Below are 17659 nucleotides of genomic sequence, written 5' to 3'. Positions count from 1 at the left end.
CACATCAAATGCCTTCCTAAAGTCAAGGTAAACAATGTCCACCATTCTCTCCCCATCTACTGAGACACTCCGTTTATCACAGAAGACAATTGATTTGCCCTTGATAAATTCTGATCACACTCTTGGCCCTCCTGTGCCTGAACCTGCCTCCTGTGCAGGTTCCAGGAGGACCTGCTCCATCATCTTCCTAGAGTCCACAGCCAGGCTGACCTGCCTATAGATCCTGATACTCCTTCTCACCCTTCCTGAAGATGAAGCTGGTGTTTGTTTTTTTTCCACCGCTTCACTTTAAATCTCTAATGGCAATGACCTTTCAAAGATGAGCAAGGAAATAGCCTTGTAACAATAGCACCCAGCTCCTGTAGGATGTTGGGATACATCCTACTCAGTGCCATGAATGTGTATACATCAGAATTGCTTAAGTGGCCCCCAGTTTGACATTTGTACAGTGGATAATACTTCACTGCTCCAATTCTGCCACTAAACTCGGGGACCTGGGAAGCCCAAGGACAGTCCTTACCAGAAAGAGGCAAAAAAAGCCTTGAGTGTTGCTTCCATGTCCTTTTGTACCACATTATTTTGAATTCTAAGCCTCTTCACCATGTTTGCCTTCACTTCAGTTTAGCACTGTGTACATATAACCACAGACTCTTTCCACTGCTAATAATGTAAATACTGAGTGACACAGGCTTTGTGAAAGACTGAATGACCACCTACTTTGAGAATAAGCCATTAAAACAAATAACACTAAGTCCAATTTTCTATTCATTTGTAACCATGAAATGATGATTTTACATAACAAGTCTTTAGTTTGCTTATAAGATGATGTCAAACAGTGTCAAAAATCTTTAACACTTTCAGCAAGTTCTGTTGGATCAGCTTTATTACCTAAACGGAGTCTCCTATTAACAGCTGTGCAGATCCCCAAGGATCTTAATGTTGACAATTCATTCAGAGAAGTCTGTTTCGTTTAAAGAGCAATCTTTGCCAGTCTTTTGAGACTCCCTAATGAGTATATGCAGAGTCTTACTGACAACTGCAGGATAACTGCAGCCCTGGTTACAGTGTATTATTAAGCATCAATGTAGCTTCCAGGGGGCCAAGGTTGAGGATAATCAACTGTTTCTCAAAAATCATGAATACTGATTAGAATCCTACAGAAAACTGTAGTCAGGCAACTGCTGCTTCCTGTGGGATCCTAATCAATACTCCATTCCATCTCCCATAGTTCATTCTTCCACAACACACTGCAAATAGTCAACTGCAAATCCTAATCAGTTAACTTTAAAAAAACTACCATTTCTAGAGCACAGGGCTTTAAAGATGCAATAATACTGCAACACAAAGAACTGCGTGGAGAGGATCTGTATCTGAAGAGGCTTTGTCCAGACTTCTCTGTGTAGCTAACGCAAGAAAACTTAAATCACAAAAGCATTTGTCATTTGTGTTGATGCTTCAAGAAGGGGGCTGCAGCCCACTGCATGATTTTCCTGATCGGCAGAACTCCTGCACTGCCCAACAATGCATATTTTTCCTTCCTCCTGCATTGTAACATTTAGTCATTATACTAAATAAAAAAGAAGAGTTTATTAGATATTGGCTGAGAAGGGCTGAAGAAAGTATTTTTGGATGTTAGAAAAAGCATAAACTATTGATTTACTTTAAGTCTCTATGTACTGTTTACATTAACCTGATTCATGTAAATTTAACTTTTTCCTCCTATGAAGAAACCAATTTAGTTGCATTTACGTAGAATACATCTACATTTTTCCTCTTTAGTAAAAATGTAGTTATGACAGAGATATTTAAAGATCAAAAATTGAGAAAAATAAAACCAACAGGTAGGGAGAATATATAAAGGCACAGCAAGACCGCGAGTTGTGTCTGTATCTAATTTCTCATTAACCAAGAAGCCTGAAAGAGGCACCTTTAGAATGAACAGACTATGTCTAAATAATACTTTATTAATAACCAACACAAGATGATAGTTCTTTTCAAGCTGACAAGCACCAACTGGCACAGAATCTGAGATGCTACATCTTTGGCAAAAAGAAAATCAGCTTTTCAAATACAGATCAATAGTTTAAATTCAGTTCAAGCTAAGCAGGAACTGACAGCCATTCCTTGTTAATAAACACAAGTGATGGGGTGACTTCCATCCAGTTGTCAATGCCATCTTTTCAGGAACATTGTGTTGAGTTTTCAAAAGCAGTCTGGAGAATTTCGATACATTTTTAAACAATTATTCATAGACATTCTGGCCACCTCTGTGCTTCAACTCCCTATAGAAACTGAATAAAACTTAAATTTTCATTTTAAGAAATGTTCATGGTTTTGATTATTTTTTTAGTAAATTGCAAATACTTTAGAACAAGTCAAACTCACTTGTGCTTCATCATTTTCCCACCTTGCTTATGTCACTTTTACATTAATTACTGCCATGTGGCATGTCTGGCACTGAACGGACAGACTGAGAATAAAGCCCACAAACTGCAGCTTGTGAGAAACAGTTCTGTGAGGAGCAGAGCAGACATAAGGGAAGAACCAACTGCATGAATTTCATGCTCAGTGTGCAAGGCTTGACAGGCTTGTACTGTTTTGACAGGCTTTTATTACTTTTTACATGGTGCTGTATCATGAGAAAAGCAAGCTCACAAAGACACTGATACTGCACACAAAACTGCAGACTTGTCTGTGGATTTTTGTTGTTTTATTTTTTCTTTTTAAGACAGCTAAATTGAATTCCTGGAATACATTCTAAATAATGAAGAAAATCTAACACATCCATCTTTAAGAAGTCTTGTATCAGGATGCCCCTTATTTCTTTTAATACAGCAAACTAGGCTAGCTAGCACAGCGTACAACTGAACACACCCCGACAGGGTTTTCTTATCACTGTTATGAAGCATTACCTGTTATAGTAAGACATTTCTCCTATATACCTTTTAACTGTAAATACATATTCTCAATATTTATTTGAATATATGTATATGCAAATATATGGGTTTTATGTTAAATCAGTGACCTCCCTTAGACAATCTAAATGGATTTAGGAATACTTAAATATTTTCCCCTTGTTTTGTGGTTGGATACTCGGGGTTTCTTCATAGAGAAGAGTTTAATGACAAGTAAAAAAGTCAGCAAACAAAACCAGGATCAAGGGATAACCTCTTCTAGCAAATCACAGCCTAACACTGAAGTCAAATTTGAATAAACTGTTACGCAATTTACTCTGCTTATTCTCTGGAACACCTATTTTATTAATATTTGCACAGAAGCATATTCAGTCCCAGAACTCCATCAAGCTTCTCAGGTCTTTCTTGCTACCACAGTTCCAGAGATATGCTGTAATTTTGCCATGGCAGAACAGTTTTCATCAAATCTAGGCTTTCCTCTGAAAATAACACAAAAATGGTATATATTCTCTTTACCATTATTATCTCCCATTGTGAAGAATTTTTAAATTTCTTCATATTTTGAGATTTAGAAGCATAGTCCAAGAGACCACCTCTTCTTTGTTTTGCCATGATGCTACAACTCAGTGTTCCTACAACCAGGATTTCATCAGTCCCTCACTACCCTAAACTTTTTGTTTAGTATCTAGAGTCCCACATTCTTTTGCCCAGCTGACAACTGTTGAATTTGTTCCATCTGGAAGCTTACCGGGACTGCCTTTTAGAAGAGGGGGGAAGCAGGAGAACTCATTCCACACTTCCAAGAAAGTAAGAATTCTAAGAAATCTGAACACTTTTATTAATTCTTCAGTCTTTTCTCCACTGGTTGTAGGAAAGATAGTTATAAAATGTTGGCTTCTCAAGAAATCATGGGGAAATGAAGATTTAGGTTTTCTTCCATAAACATGAACACCAGAAACATCAACACAATAGGGTATGTCCACTCTTTGCAATCAACAGACCAGCATCTCATCAACATAAATTTCAAGATGTACTTAAGTTTCAGCATAGCAGTAAAAAGACTGTAATTATCAATTGTGTTTTGTTGAACTGTGGTACATTTATCATTCCAAATTCAAAGTGACATGTTAGCTTGTATCAGTAACAAAATTATTTTGAAACAAATACATAGAAATACCTTGAAATCTGTCCTATGGGGCAGATATTTAAGACAGAGCTTTCAGACCCTAAATTAGGATTCCCAACAATTGTGTTACTAGTATATAATCTTACGTTGCAATATAAAGTAGCTCAACAAAGTTGGACCTACTTAAGCAGCACTTTTTTCTTTTGTCCTTATTTTCATCAGATTTTTCACTATTCCAAACTCTAAGATGCTAGAGTAACCATGTATTATTCTGCAGTTAACACCTCTTTCAGTATTTAAAAACACCTAGTTGATTGGTTATTTCCTATCAGGGAAAAAATACAGGATTTTCTGGCAACACCTACATATGCCAAAAAGTCTAATTTCCTTGAAGTATCAACACAATTTACTGAAAGTTCTTTAAAATGAATTTGTGATGGTGATCAAGCTTATTTCCAAATAAGTACCAACAAACAAACTTGTCTAGATTCTGTTATAACAGGGAAACAAATTTTGCAGTCATCTCTGTTTTGCTATTGCAACACACATACTAAGAAAATAAGTAGTTCGAAAGAAGACCACAGAAATGAGGGAAAGACTAGTGCTAAATTGAAGAAAGTCCTGAACGTAGGCAAAGAGCAACTGTGTGCTTTTTCTGTAATTCCTTCTCCTTACACAAGGAACAAGAAAACATTTTAAAACACATTTTTACAATGCCATTTCTTGCTTGCACAGTGCTACTAACAATACAGTGTTGACTTATTTCTCTATTTTTGCGAAATTCGCTAGCATTTTGAATTAAAGAACAATTCTCTCTAAACTGGCAAAAAACCAAAGATTATTTTGAAGTGGTATTTCTCTGCATTCCCAGAAGAAAGCAACTATAAATTAATGCTCATTCTACCTTGCAACACTATTGGAAAGTAGAGAGCTATTTTAAAGATTTGAACAAAAGGGTATATTGATAATAACATCTAAAACCAATAATCAAGCCCTGTATCAAAAGCAAGAACAGATCTCTGGAATGAGGGAAATGGAGATCAGTGATATCAAAAAACCCACACTTGAAAATAGGAAGACTTCTAGTAGTTTCAATTTAAAAGAGTGTTGGAATCCCAGATTTCAACTCAAGTACCTTTTTTCTCTTTTTAACAAATACCCAATAGAGTCCACAAAAAATTTGAACACATGAGAAAAAAAAATTAAACTTTCTTTGTATTTTTTCAAAGCAAAAAGAAGAACACCAAGTAAACTGTAACGAGCTGGTAGTCCTATTATCCTCAAAAGAAAAATTAAACTAGTCATACCAATTTTTCTGCTATTACTCATACAATATGTCTTGAAAATGGTCTCAAAGATTTCCATTTGATCTCATCCAAGCTTATGTACCACCCTATTAGCAATCAATTATATAGATTTCCACTGTCTTGAACAAAAATAAATGCATGTACAACAAGCTGAACACCTCACACTTTGCTCCTTTCTCACCTCTACTCAATTTCTGTCCTATCTTCTTTTACTCAAAAAGTTTTAAAACCCCATGTTTTCTCTCCAGGGCAATGTTCAGTCCTTATGTATGTGATTTTCTCTGCAAGACAAAGTAAGCTTTTAAGCTTACTCATGTTAATAATCAAAATATACACATGCAGTTCCACATACCTCCTATTATTGGCATTTAAAATTGACAGAGATGCAAAGGAGTGAGCAGATTGAAGCCTGTAAACGAAAAGAAGACAAACCCCACAAGTTGAGAAGAACCTAGAAAAAGAAATAGCTTACCAATACAATAAAGGGATGCCGAGGAACTAGATACAATTTCTGAGGCTCTTCATGTGCAAGAAAAAGGGCTCCTTCAAATAAACTGTTCTTCATTATAGTACTTTTTCATAGTTTCACTGTACTCTCGAGCCAAAGCTTTCCCACACCTTTCCAGGAAACTCCTGAGATCCAGTTGCTTCCTCTCTTGTCCATTAATGCACACCAGCATCTTCAGATATAGACAAAGCACTACAACCATTCTGTGAACTTTTAACTCAAAAAGCTTCTTCCGTCCACAATTTGTGAACAGCAACCATGATGATTAGGGCTTTATGAGGAAATCAGTACTTTGTGATATGGAAAATATGAGTTCTTTTAAGAGAAAAGCAGAGTAGGAAAACATGGACTGAAAAGTAAATTCGTCCTTCCATAATTCTGTTTATTTTTGCTCAAGTTACTTGAGGCAGACAGGATAAACAAAATGAACAAGTCTACACTTGAAAGCAAAAGATGATGTGTTAGTAGCCTAGCTCTTTAATGACATGTTAGTTTTAAATCTATTTAATTTAACTGACTCTGAAATTAGCTCAGTTGGTTAGAGCATGGTGCTGATAACATCAAGGTTGTGGGTTCAAACCCCATATGTAAGTGTCTTAAGTCACTTAAGAGTTGAACTTGATGATCCTTGTAGTCCCCTTTCAACTCAAAATATTCTGTGATCTGTGACTTTAGTGACAAAAAACTCTTTAATAACCACTGAGATACTGCTTTTTTTCCTCTTCAGGTAAATTACAGGGAGTTTAAAAGTACTGTGTTTTACACACAATCTATACTGTGAGTTCTTCTGGGGGATTTAAATTAGAGCTTTAATCACTGAGTCACACAATTATTCCATGCTTGCTTGAGTGTTTTATATAAAAAAATCCCCAACATATCAACCTTTCCTTAAGAATACCAAAACAACTCAGGCCAAAGAGGCCAGAGATAAGTGAGTAAAATCTTTTTCTCCCCTCAAAGGAGTAAGAAAGACATAACCAAGCAAACAGCAAACATTCCCAGACTCTTAGACAACGCTATTTTAATAATACAAATAATTTTCATCTTCAGCCATCTGAAATATTTACATGCAGATGACAGATGACAAAATATGTAATTATTTCTTTTGACTATTCAGTTTGTGAAGATTAACTTGCCAAATTAGTTATACAACCTGTAATACTTGTCCACTGAGAGCCATTAGAGCCTCCCCAACCGACATCACTGTTCCATCTGCTCAGTGATCTTCTGGTGTAGATCAAAAGCAGTAACAGCACTTACTCTGTTCTCAAGTGTTTGAGCTAAATGAACTCACTAATTTCTTCAGGTTCTCCAACAACTACATAGTTTCTTACAACACTGCAAACATACATAAAAGCTTTGAAAAACAAGGCAGTAAATTGTGTATTTCTAACATTAGACCTGAAATCCTAGACCAACCCAAGAGAATTTACGAAATATATTTGTCTCTTTTCCTTGCTTACCCCTTGCAAAAAAACAAGCATACAGCTAAGGAGTACCTTTTGCTCACTAGAAATTTAAACACATATTTAAATACTCTGCTAACTAAATTTCAGTACTGTAAAATGGATCATTCCATAAAACTTGGTATTGATATCTTCATCTCAATCTTGCCAGTTATAATAGCTGTGCCCTTCACGTATGTCTGTGCACATAGAAATTAAACTATTTTTGTAAATTTCAAAAGCTTTACACCAAAATACCCTCAGCCCCTTTCTGACAAGGGAATCCAATTGCTGGCATTTTTATTCTGAAGCTAGCAAACTACTCTCGGTAGTTTTGAAAGTTGATCAAAATAGTGCCATATTCTGACAAGAAAAGCCTGCCACTAAGCTGCTAAATAAATACATGAAATTAAAATACCCAACCCAACTACAATAAATAGTACCCCCTTTAATTTTAGATGAGATTTCCAAGCAGACTGATGCACACAGGAATCCACACATAGTATGCCATATCAAGATCTTCAACCACCATCCCCTGTAGTCTTTTTTAAGAGCAGATACATACTCACTATCTCAGGCCATCAATACTATTCTAGAATCTCCTCAGCAAGGCACAAAACATATCTGATGGATTTCTAATGTCACTGTGTTTTAGGGCACTGATGAACCTAATAGTATGCATCTGTATTTCTGCTGCTGGCACACATCTTCTCCCTTCCACTTTCCCCCACAGTCAACACTGTTTGCCTTAACTGGCCTTTCTAACACTCTTCTTGCTCCACAATAATGACATCATGAGATAAGAGAAACGGTCTGTTTGTGGGAGAAGAGAGTTCTATAGAGGAACAGAGAGATCATTTCAATGGAAGGGAGACAGACATTTATAGAGGCTGGGATAATATTCAGCAGATTTACCTTGTGGCAAAAGAAAGTGAATGACTACAGGTCTGGAAAAAGAAGCATGTAATTTACTGTGTTTAACTTTGTGCCTCCCTTGCCTTTTCGGGCTTGTAACAGACAGAACAACAACATATGGTGCAAACTGCTTCATAATGCAGACTTGGTGTAGTCTCCGAAAATCAACAGGTACACATGAATATTGGTGAGCCTCCATCAAGACCTTTTTATTCCATTTTCCATATGATGTACTGGCAAAGGCTGTGTGTTCACACTGAGATCCATTCTGCCAGGCTTGAGTACACTTAGCACCATTCAATCAAGGTAAGATTCATAATGCAGCTCTTCATTTCCAGTAACAATAAAGGAGGACTCAGAAGAAAATTCATTTCAGAAAATCCACCTTTAATACACTTCTCTGTAAAATATGTACGTGGGGGGACAGTGTCCTAGAAGACATCAAGAAAAAGTTCCATTGCAGATAAATTCTCACAAAACCAAACTCCACATTTGCCTACTTGATATTATGCTCAGAAAACAACCAAATGGTTGCTTTACAAGAAAGTTCATATGGTTTAAGATGCACACGCTGAGATTTAGCAGTACCTACTTTACAAGAAAAAAACTAACCCAAAGGAAGCAAGAATCCAGGTCTCAACTGTGAATACTGTCCACTGTTAGCAATGTACCAGCCACTTTCATGGCATCTTTTACCAGACTCCCAAATACCTACATTCATCTTGCAGCTTATGAAACATCTTATTTAAAATTTGTAATTTCAGGTGGGTGGTTTAAGGTATCTGCAGTGTAGCAATACCTGCACTTTTTGCCATGATAACAACACATACTTAAACACATTTTCTCAGAATTTAAGTAACTCTCAAGTGATAAAGCTCAAAAGTTTTCTGGATGCTTGTTGCTGTGGTTTGCAGAAAATATCCATTAGAGCCAAGCAATCTTAGGAGGTGCACTGATTACACTACTGTGAATGTGTCTGAAAAAGAGAAAAGCAGCTGCAGGAGCAACCCCTGCTTCCATTCTCTGCTAACACAATTTCTTCTTTTCTGCTTTTATCAGTGACATTTGTCACTGAAAGACTGTGACCTAATCTCATTAAATGTTAAATTAAATGTACAACACATTTAACTATATTATTCACATGTAAAAAAGGGGCAAATATTACACAGAATACCAACAAAAAAATCTGAAAAAACTCACTGCTTATATAGTCCCTTCTTACATAAACCATGTATAGTTTTAGAGTGATAAAGACTTAAATCACAGGGGACGTCTGAAATCATAAAATACTAAAGTCTTCAGGCAAATACAAGATCATTAGGTTTTAGACAGAAAGGACTAGAACAATAGTGAAAGTTATGACAGTACTCTTAAAATACAAATAAATTAGTAAAGTGTACATGTCTTCTCTCAAAGTTTGAAGGAAGCCACTGAACTCCTGCTAGAGTCCTGGCTCTTTGGTTCGATTTTCAGTAACTGTCATTAATTTTCTGTGTTAATCCCAGGCTAATAAGGGCAGAAAAATCTAAATTCTCTTGATAAACTCTTCATTGTGATTTATAATACTGGCAAATCTACTCCAAACATTTTCTTTGTGAACTACTTTCTAATTTGTCAAAAGACTTAGCCAATCTGTGACAGAATGTACTGCCACCAGGATCTAATTTGTCCCAGTGCATTTTACGAGTACTACATAATGAGGTGCAAACACCACTCTTGCACTAAGCATTTAAGGAACAGGTTTTCCTGTATAAGCACACAACTCCATTTAGGAGAGCTTCCCAATGGACATTTTGAACCCAAACAGAAACACACTAAGTTAAAAAGTTTTTTACTAATACAGCAAAATACCTATTCAAAACTTCGCAGATGAACTATATCTTTTCCATAGTCTACATAAATAAGACAATGATATTTCATAGTTTCATCTTTAGCTTGTCTTCGTTTTGCCTGTACTATTAGATTCTGCCAAGTTACATGCATATCTTTAGCATGAATGACTGACCAACTTCTGAAGTCTTATCATTTAACTATGACTACAGGAAGGAAATAGATTATACCGAAGGCCAAAACACTAATTTTATCTAAAATGCCATTAATTAGCTTATCTCACTGACCACACCAAAGCTTTCTTTGAAGTAAAAAAAAGGTCCTCCTAAAGTGTAGTCTGGTCTGGTGCCCAGAAGGCGAAATGCTGCGCAGCAGGTGTGTTACTGAGCCACGCTTAGGGTAAAATGATAAGCTCCCCGACTAACCCTTGGGTAAGCCCGCAGAGCAGCGTCTGAGCCGCCTGACAGCCCCGAGGCGGTGACGGCTCAGCGCGGCTCTGCGGGCACCGGGGTGCCGGCGCACACGGCGGGGTCCCGCGGGTGACTCACGGCATTCCCAGCCCGCACCACTGGAGGCATCGCTAATCCGCTGCCTCCTAAGGCTCTCTCACGGCATTAGTTCCACACTGAGGAACAGCTGTCGGTTTTATAAACTTCCTTAAAGGTTCACGGGGTTTCCCAGGCTTATGAGGTAAACGGGATTCGCGCCTCGGCTGCAAAGGGTAAGGAGGTTAACGCTCCTTCTCCTCTTCCTCCTCGGCTCTTCCTCCGCCCGGCGCCGCAGCGGGTGCTGTCCGGGTTGTCAGCGTCCGGCCCCGTGACGGGCACCTGTGGCGTGCCATTTGTCGGGGCCGGTGTCGCCGGGCACTGGCACCCACCGCCCGGCCGGGAGCGCAGCCCGGCCCCGCGGCGGGCGGGGGAGCGCGGGGCGGGCGGCACAAAGCGCCTCCTCCGCCCGCGGCTTTGTTCGCGGCGGGCCCCGCGCCAAGCCCCTGCCGCAGCCCCGCTTCGCCGCCGCACCGCGCGGCTCGGCCCGGCCCCACTGACAACCCTCCCCCGCCCTCACCCCGCTGTCTCCCCGCCACGCCACCACCTCCTCCTCCTCCTACCTTGGCTTTCCCAGCCTCCAGCTTCTTCAGCCGTTCCTCGTCCTCCATGGTGTCTGTGCGGGAGAGCAGGGTGTTACCGGCAGCAGGAGGAGGGGCTCGCCCCGTGCCCTCCCCTCAGCCGGGGCGTACACGCTCGCTGTCCTGTCCGGTCCGGTCCCGTCCCGTTCCGTCCCGTCCCGCCCCGCCTCACAGCGACGACAGCTGCCGTGGCGGTGCCACCGGCGCCGCCATCTTCAGCTCCACGTAAACACGCGGCCGGGGAAAGTGACGTCTGGCCGCCCGCTCCTCCTCCCGCTGCCGCCAGCCCCTCCTCCCCGAGCCCCGGCCGCTCCCGGCGCCCCTGCGTGCCGGCGACCCCCGCCCGCCTGGCTGCCGCCAAGTCCCGCCGGAGCCGCCCCCGGAGGAGCGGGTTTGGTCCCTGCAGGGCAGCGGCGGCGCCGGGGGCAGCGGGCGCGGACGGGGCCGGCGGGCACACCCCCCTCCACACCCCCCTCCACACCCCTGCGCCCTGGGGGCAGAGGCGGGGGGCTCCCGCTGCCCAAAAAAGAGCAGCACTGCCGAGGCTCCCGGCGCTCGCTGGGCTGCGACACGGGGCTCTGAACGGGCAGCACCCGAGCTCTGCTGCCCCACCAATCCCGTGTCTCTGGCTAGAAGGCTGATTCTGACAGTTCCGATTTTCCAGGTGGTATCCTGCTCCTGCGTGCGGCTCACTCAGTTGCAGGGATCCTACAGCTCGATCTAAAGCTGTACAATACAACGAGTTTCCCGAGCGTGTGCCGCAGACTGTAAGGATGACAACAAAGGATCTGTATCCCCCCCGTTAAAATTACTTACCATGCACTCGTCGTGCCAGACGGGCTGGAAGAAGTGTGTTAAAAGCACAATGGGGAATATGGCACGTGGCAATTAAATGCTCATACAATTTCTATACCTCAGCAAATACAAAGAAATATTCTGAGATAATTTAATATTCTACTTAGTCTGTGCCTTGAAAGGCTAATAGCAATTTGTATCACGTGGTCCTATTGTGCTTTTTCTTTCAGTTCCCTCTAAGGTGGGTTCCGTTTGTGATGGTGCGATGGATGGCACAGGCTTACACACAAAGGAAGAAAAAAGGCTTCCCAGGAACGTGTACCAGCTGCAATGTGAACGGATTCCTTATTCTTAATTTGGAATCATGCTCCTTTACTAAATGCAAAATTCAAAATCTTTCTGAATTAACTTAGGTCTCAGCTTTGCTGATCTTTTGAACATGGTTCCTTTAGTATATGTTCTTTCCTTGCTTGAATTTTCCAGCAAAGACTGGATACACCCAAACAAACAAAAAAAATACAAAAGAAAACATTATTTGCACAGTATTACTGACGAGGAACAAGTTAAAAAAAATTAGGTGTCCTAGCAACAAAATGCCACACCCATATTACTACCAAAGTAAACGAAACCTACAGTCTGACATTTTAAAGGATTTTCCATTCCTCCTCCACATTACACTTCATGGAAAAGTCTGAAACAATTTGTTAATAGGTGCAGGTAATGTGCATTCCTGTGTTTACAAAACAATGTTCTCAACCTTTAGTCAAAAAGGAATGTATACCATTTATGTCAAAAGAAAACACCATCCATCATAGGGAACGAAAAATGTCTGCATTATCTGTTGTTTCATATTTGAAGCAAGCCATATGTTTCAGTTTAAGTTCTCAGAGTTTGCCATTTCACTACAGGAAAATCATGTTCTAGAGGAAAGCAGCAAATGAAAATGAGAGGAAAGATTTTTATAGGAATAAAATTTTGAGTTCATTTCTTAAAAATATGTTCCTAAGTCAGTAAAATAAAGTACCTCCTCAAAGCCTGTACAAATAGAAGTTTTTCCCATCAACTACAAAGGCCCAGACACCCCTGAAGGAAAAAGAAATCACATTTTCTGTGTCAGTGACATTCCTCTTGACTGTTAGAGGCCACTGTTGTAGAACTAGCCATCAGATGTCAGTAAAATTTCACACACACGTGACACTTTGATAACGATTTATCAGTAAATATCCAATTTAGACTATAATTACAAACTTCCCAAATCCTATAATTAAATGGGTTCTTGGTTAATGCTAAGAATTGATGGGCCTAATTTTCCTTTTACTTACAGACTTGTATCTGTGTAATTCTAGTGGATTTTATCTTAACATCTAATTAATGACTATGGAAGTCCCAAAAGCCATACAGACAAGCTATAATAGAATACTGAAATTACTACTTGATAGAATATCCCAGGAAATAGTATTTCCATATCCTCTCAGAATTGGAAGAACAGGACTCTTCTCTGAAGAACAGGGGAAGAAACCCAAACCCATACAGTATAATTTCCTACTTCAACTATTTTAATTCCTATTTTATCATTCATGCAGGGCAAGCTGACTGGAATTCACAAATTGGTTAGCCAATTAAACTTTCAGTTACAGAAAGGCATTCATCTTGTTTGCTTAATTCTCAGAATTGACTAATAATGTTCACTGGCCCAAGAATGTAAGAAAGTGCTGAATAACTCTCTAACACGCACTGAATTCACATAAGTCAAACATGTAAACTGCTTTTGACAACATATGCAAAGTGAACAAAGTAAAACGTACAGATCGGACATTCTCCAGAACAGGAAGAACTGGTGTTTTGGCCTAGTCTTACTTTTATTTAGAATTAAATTTATTATTGAAAATGTTCATACAAAATGGCACTGAACCAGCTTCAAATATCAGACCTAATCTTCAGTTGTGTTTGTCTGTGGATAAGGACAAAGGCTTCTTCATCTACAGCATTTTCTCTAACAATGAAATTCCACATTCTTCCTACCTCTTCTGTTTCCTTTATTCACTGTTCAGAGAATGTACGCCTGGTGACTTTCATTGTGGTGCTTTAGTGGACTGTGAAGCCAAAAGATGAAGCCTAAAGACCATGTATGATAATCACAAAGTTCTAGTTAAGAAATTCAAATTCTGTCACAGTCCACTGAAGCCAGAATTGGAGGGCTGTCAGATCACAATGTGCTGCTGGTAAATCACATATGCAAATAATATGCAAAAATTAAAAACTATCACAGGCATAAGATGATGATACAACCTCTTCCATCAGGTAAGGAGCACAGATGTTGTGTATTCTCAGGCGTCATAACTTCAGTAACACCTCTTAATAACAATACTATGCAACTCTAGTTTATTTTATTCAACAAAAATATGTATTCGAATGAAAGACTCCCATATAGATCACATAAGATTCCCAGATCCATCTTGTAAAACAAAAAGTATCTGACAGCAGTCAGATGTTTTCCTAGCACCAATACAATGACCATGCCACTTTCTGAGGGTTTTTTTGTTGTTGTTGTTGTTTTGGGTTTTTTTTTAGTTTTAAATGTCTGCATTTGGTCAACATAATTTGTAAAGGAGTAGTCCTCCTGTCAATGGATATGTACCTTCTGTTATGTATGTGTAGCAGGGTGATAGAGAGAAGACTCTTGGTCAGGCACGAGAAATACGACACTGATTATGTGGATTATTATGATTAGATTGGTTGCTAACACAGCATCTAAACGTTGTCAATGCAATATATACTATAAGCAGGTATAAAAGGTGATAATATAAGCAGGTTTGGCTACAAATGAACAGGTTTGCAGTCTTTAGCATTGCAGAATTCAGAATTACAAAGCACCTATGTAGCTACTTTTGGGTTTTATCTTTGTGTTTTACCAGATCTTAGCACCTTCACTCACCCACTCAACAGCAAGCGTTCCCTGTCTTAGGGCTGGACATACCCTGCAGGTTTCCCTATGGAGCTGGGGATTCACCAGGAAGCTGCAACCTCGGGATACCAGTTTGCTCAGCTGGCCCAGTCGTCAACAGCATGTTACAGACTTTTGCAGGCTGATGTTCACCAAAGTCAATAGCAATCACCAGAACTCTCCCATCTCTGGAATGCATTGATTATGTGAGCATTCAAAGCATTCCTCCTGCAATTCCCACCTAGTGTTCTGACCTTAAGACAAATCATATTGCCCATCAGAGACAATGGCAAGGGAGAGGGGGTGTTTGCTAAGACCTGACTATTTTTCATCACCATCACAGTACGTCCAACAGTTCTGCCGTGGCTCTTGACCTGCTGTACAAAACCTACCTAGCAGGATAAGAGTTTCTATTATAGTGAACATTAAAGGGATCAAGTGTGAAAATAAGAGACACCTCTATCTGAGAGATGACCATGGTGAAAGTTTTATTTGACCCGGACATGCACCTGCTTTCACTGAACCTAGTGGGAGTTCTGTGGCAGATGGTGGTGTCAGTACAGAAATGCCTCAGTATATACCTGTCATAGTGCATGGTAACCAAACAGATTTACCTCCACCTCAGTGTGAGCTTGCACAAAGACTATGAAGTTCACTTAATGCCTAGCTTACTTGTGCCTTTGTCACAGTCTGTTGTGCCAGCTCTCTCCCCTACCATCTGCTCTTCATCTGCACTGAGCCTTGGCACTGCAGTTTCCCAGAGTGCAGCTTGGTTGGCTTGCTTACAGCAGGCAGGTGATTCAGGTAAAATATGTAAAGTTCCCGATTTCACAGACCCATTGTAGGTACTGCTGAGGGAGGATTACCTAATTATGTTAATTGGCTGTTAGCAAGTAGAAGTCAACTCAAATTTCAGGTAGAACTTAGTCTATTGTATTCAGGTAGTCTGACTGCATGTTATAAAAACTTTTACCCCAGGGATACTTAGGTGTGTGTTATTTATGTTAGGACCAGCTTGTGTCTTAGAAAGAGACAAACATTGTCTCCTTCAAAGCAGAGCACAATAGATGCTATTACAGCACAAACGGTGAGGCTTGGTGGTTAAAAAGTAGATGAGCTAGAGATGTAAGGAAAACCTGCTTTTAGAAGCATGGGTGGTTTTGTTGTTTTTTTTTTTTCTGTTTTTTTGCATCTGTTTTCTTTTGGAAATCACTGGTGAACCATAGCAGTATGAAAAATTATTAAATGAGGCAACTGATGAGTATTTTAGAATTGAGTTCCTATGTAACAGCTAAAATTTCTATTCTCTTATATTTATTTCTAAATGAAAGAAAGTATTAAAGCCTATGACAAAACAGACTCTGAGGATGAAAATGAAATGTACCCATGTAAGAAGAAACAATTAGAAAAAAATGTAATTTTTAACCCCTATCTGCAGCTGTGAAGTTAGGTAAATCTGTATTAACCATTGCAACCAGCGTCCCACCAAATATCTGTACAGCAAGCATCTTTTTCTAAATTAAAGTAAATTTTGTTGAATTTTGTTGTAAAAGGTGACAGAAGAAATCAGACGCTAAAGCCTTCCCTGCATATGATCCAGGCATTCACTTAATACATGAATAATTGTGGATTTGTTAACATGCTTCAGTCAGACACAGTCAAGTCAAACACGCAAAAGTGTTTTTCCTGTTTTCAAAATCAAACATTTGTCATCTTGCTGAAAAGACAGTAAAATAACTCATACAAACGTGTTAAAGCACAGACCTCTTGTGCTACTGCAGTAACACAGACCTTCTAGAGACGTGTGTCTTTGGTTTCTGAATGCTGGAATAGTACAGCTTGTAGTTTGACTAATTGTAAGCTCCACAAATCTTTTTGGAGGCATGTTTGAGCCTATTCCTTAAAATATAATTAATTAAGACAAATACCTGGGTATGTGTTTGTTGCTTTGATGAAAATACAGTAGCTAGGAAGAGGCAAGACTCTTTAGCTAAGTTTTCTGAGATGAATAATTTATTTTGCAGGCATAATATATCAAGGAAGGTAATTTAAGTAAGATTGCAACTAATACAGCTAATTAGTTAAGCAACCCAGAAGCTTCGAATTGGCACTTGATATTTGAGGTACCAACAAAGATTAATTTCTAGCGAAGATCAGTTATTTGTATCTGATATATGTAGAACTATTATAGTACATATTTCTTTATAATTGGTCACAACTGTCCAAGTTTACATGAAGGTTCCGAATAGGAATCTCTTCAGCCTATTGCATATGAAGGTATAAAAGCCAGTTATTTTCCTACTATTCTGCTATTTCATAAGTCAAGGGTTATTAATGAAACTCCATATAGAACATGGAAGAAATTAATAATTTAATAGAATGTCCACATTTCAGCACAGCACCAATCCCCAGTGAGAATACCAGTTTCTCTTCAAATTTGTCCAGACTGTTCACCTGACAGATCAGCATTCCCAGTGTTTTTTTAGGAATTCCAGAATTTCTGACAGTATCTGAGATGAAGTGCTCCAGGCAACAATTACAAAATCTGAAGACGCTATAGCTTCCTAAAACTTTACCCATTTTAATATATTTTGGCGCTAAAATGGAGAATACTTGTTTTTTTCATATCTCTGCAAGTCTCAAAATACATTAAAATGTAATAATTTAATACTAATTACTTCTAAGTTGTTGTGCCACACTGGAACTCATGCCTTTTTGAGTATTATTTATGGCGAAAAAAAGAGCTGG

The 17659-nt window shown here is 39.4% G+C and overlaps 1 protein-coding gene across 6 annotated transcripts in view; it reads right to left on the bottom strand.

Annotated features, from left to right (window-relative positions):
• Positions 1-11414, bottom strand: part of AKAP9 (A-kinase anchoring protein 9) — a 105180-nt gene extending 93766 nt beyond the window's left edge. For 5 of the 6 annotated variants that reach the window (XM_069006797.1, XM_069006796.1, XM_069006798.1 and 2 more), the window contains exon 1: positions 11155-11414. In XM_069006797.1, the coding sequence (XP_068862898.1) occupies positions 11155-11202 (48 nt within the window). In that variant the 5' untranslated portion in view covers positions 11203-11414. The remainder of the gene's footprint in view (positions 1-11154) is intronic. The other variant, XM_069006794.1, reaches the window with a different exon arrangement.
• Between the last annotated feature and the right edge of the window lie 6245 nt (positions 11415-17659).

The sequence above is a fragment of the Aphelocoma coerulescens genome, chromosome 2 (genome assembly GCF_041296385.1).
Source record: "Aphelocoma coerulescens isolate FSJ_1873_10779 chromosome 2, UR_Acoe_1.0, whole genome shotgun sequence".
Classification (NCBI taxonomy): domain Eukaryota; kingdom Metazoa; phylum Chordata; class Aves; order Passeriformes; family Corvidae; genus Aphelocoma; species Aphelocoma coerulescens.
Note: the sequence above shows the minus strand (reverse complement) of the source record. Positions and strands in the feature narration are given on the sequence as shown.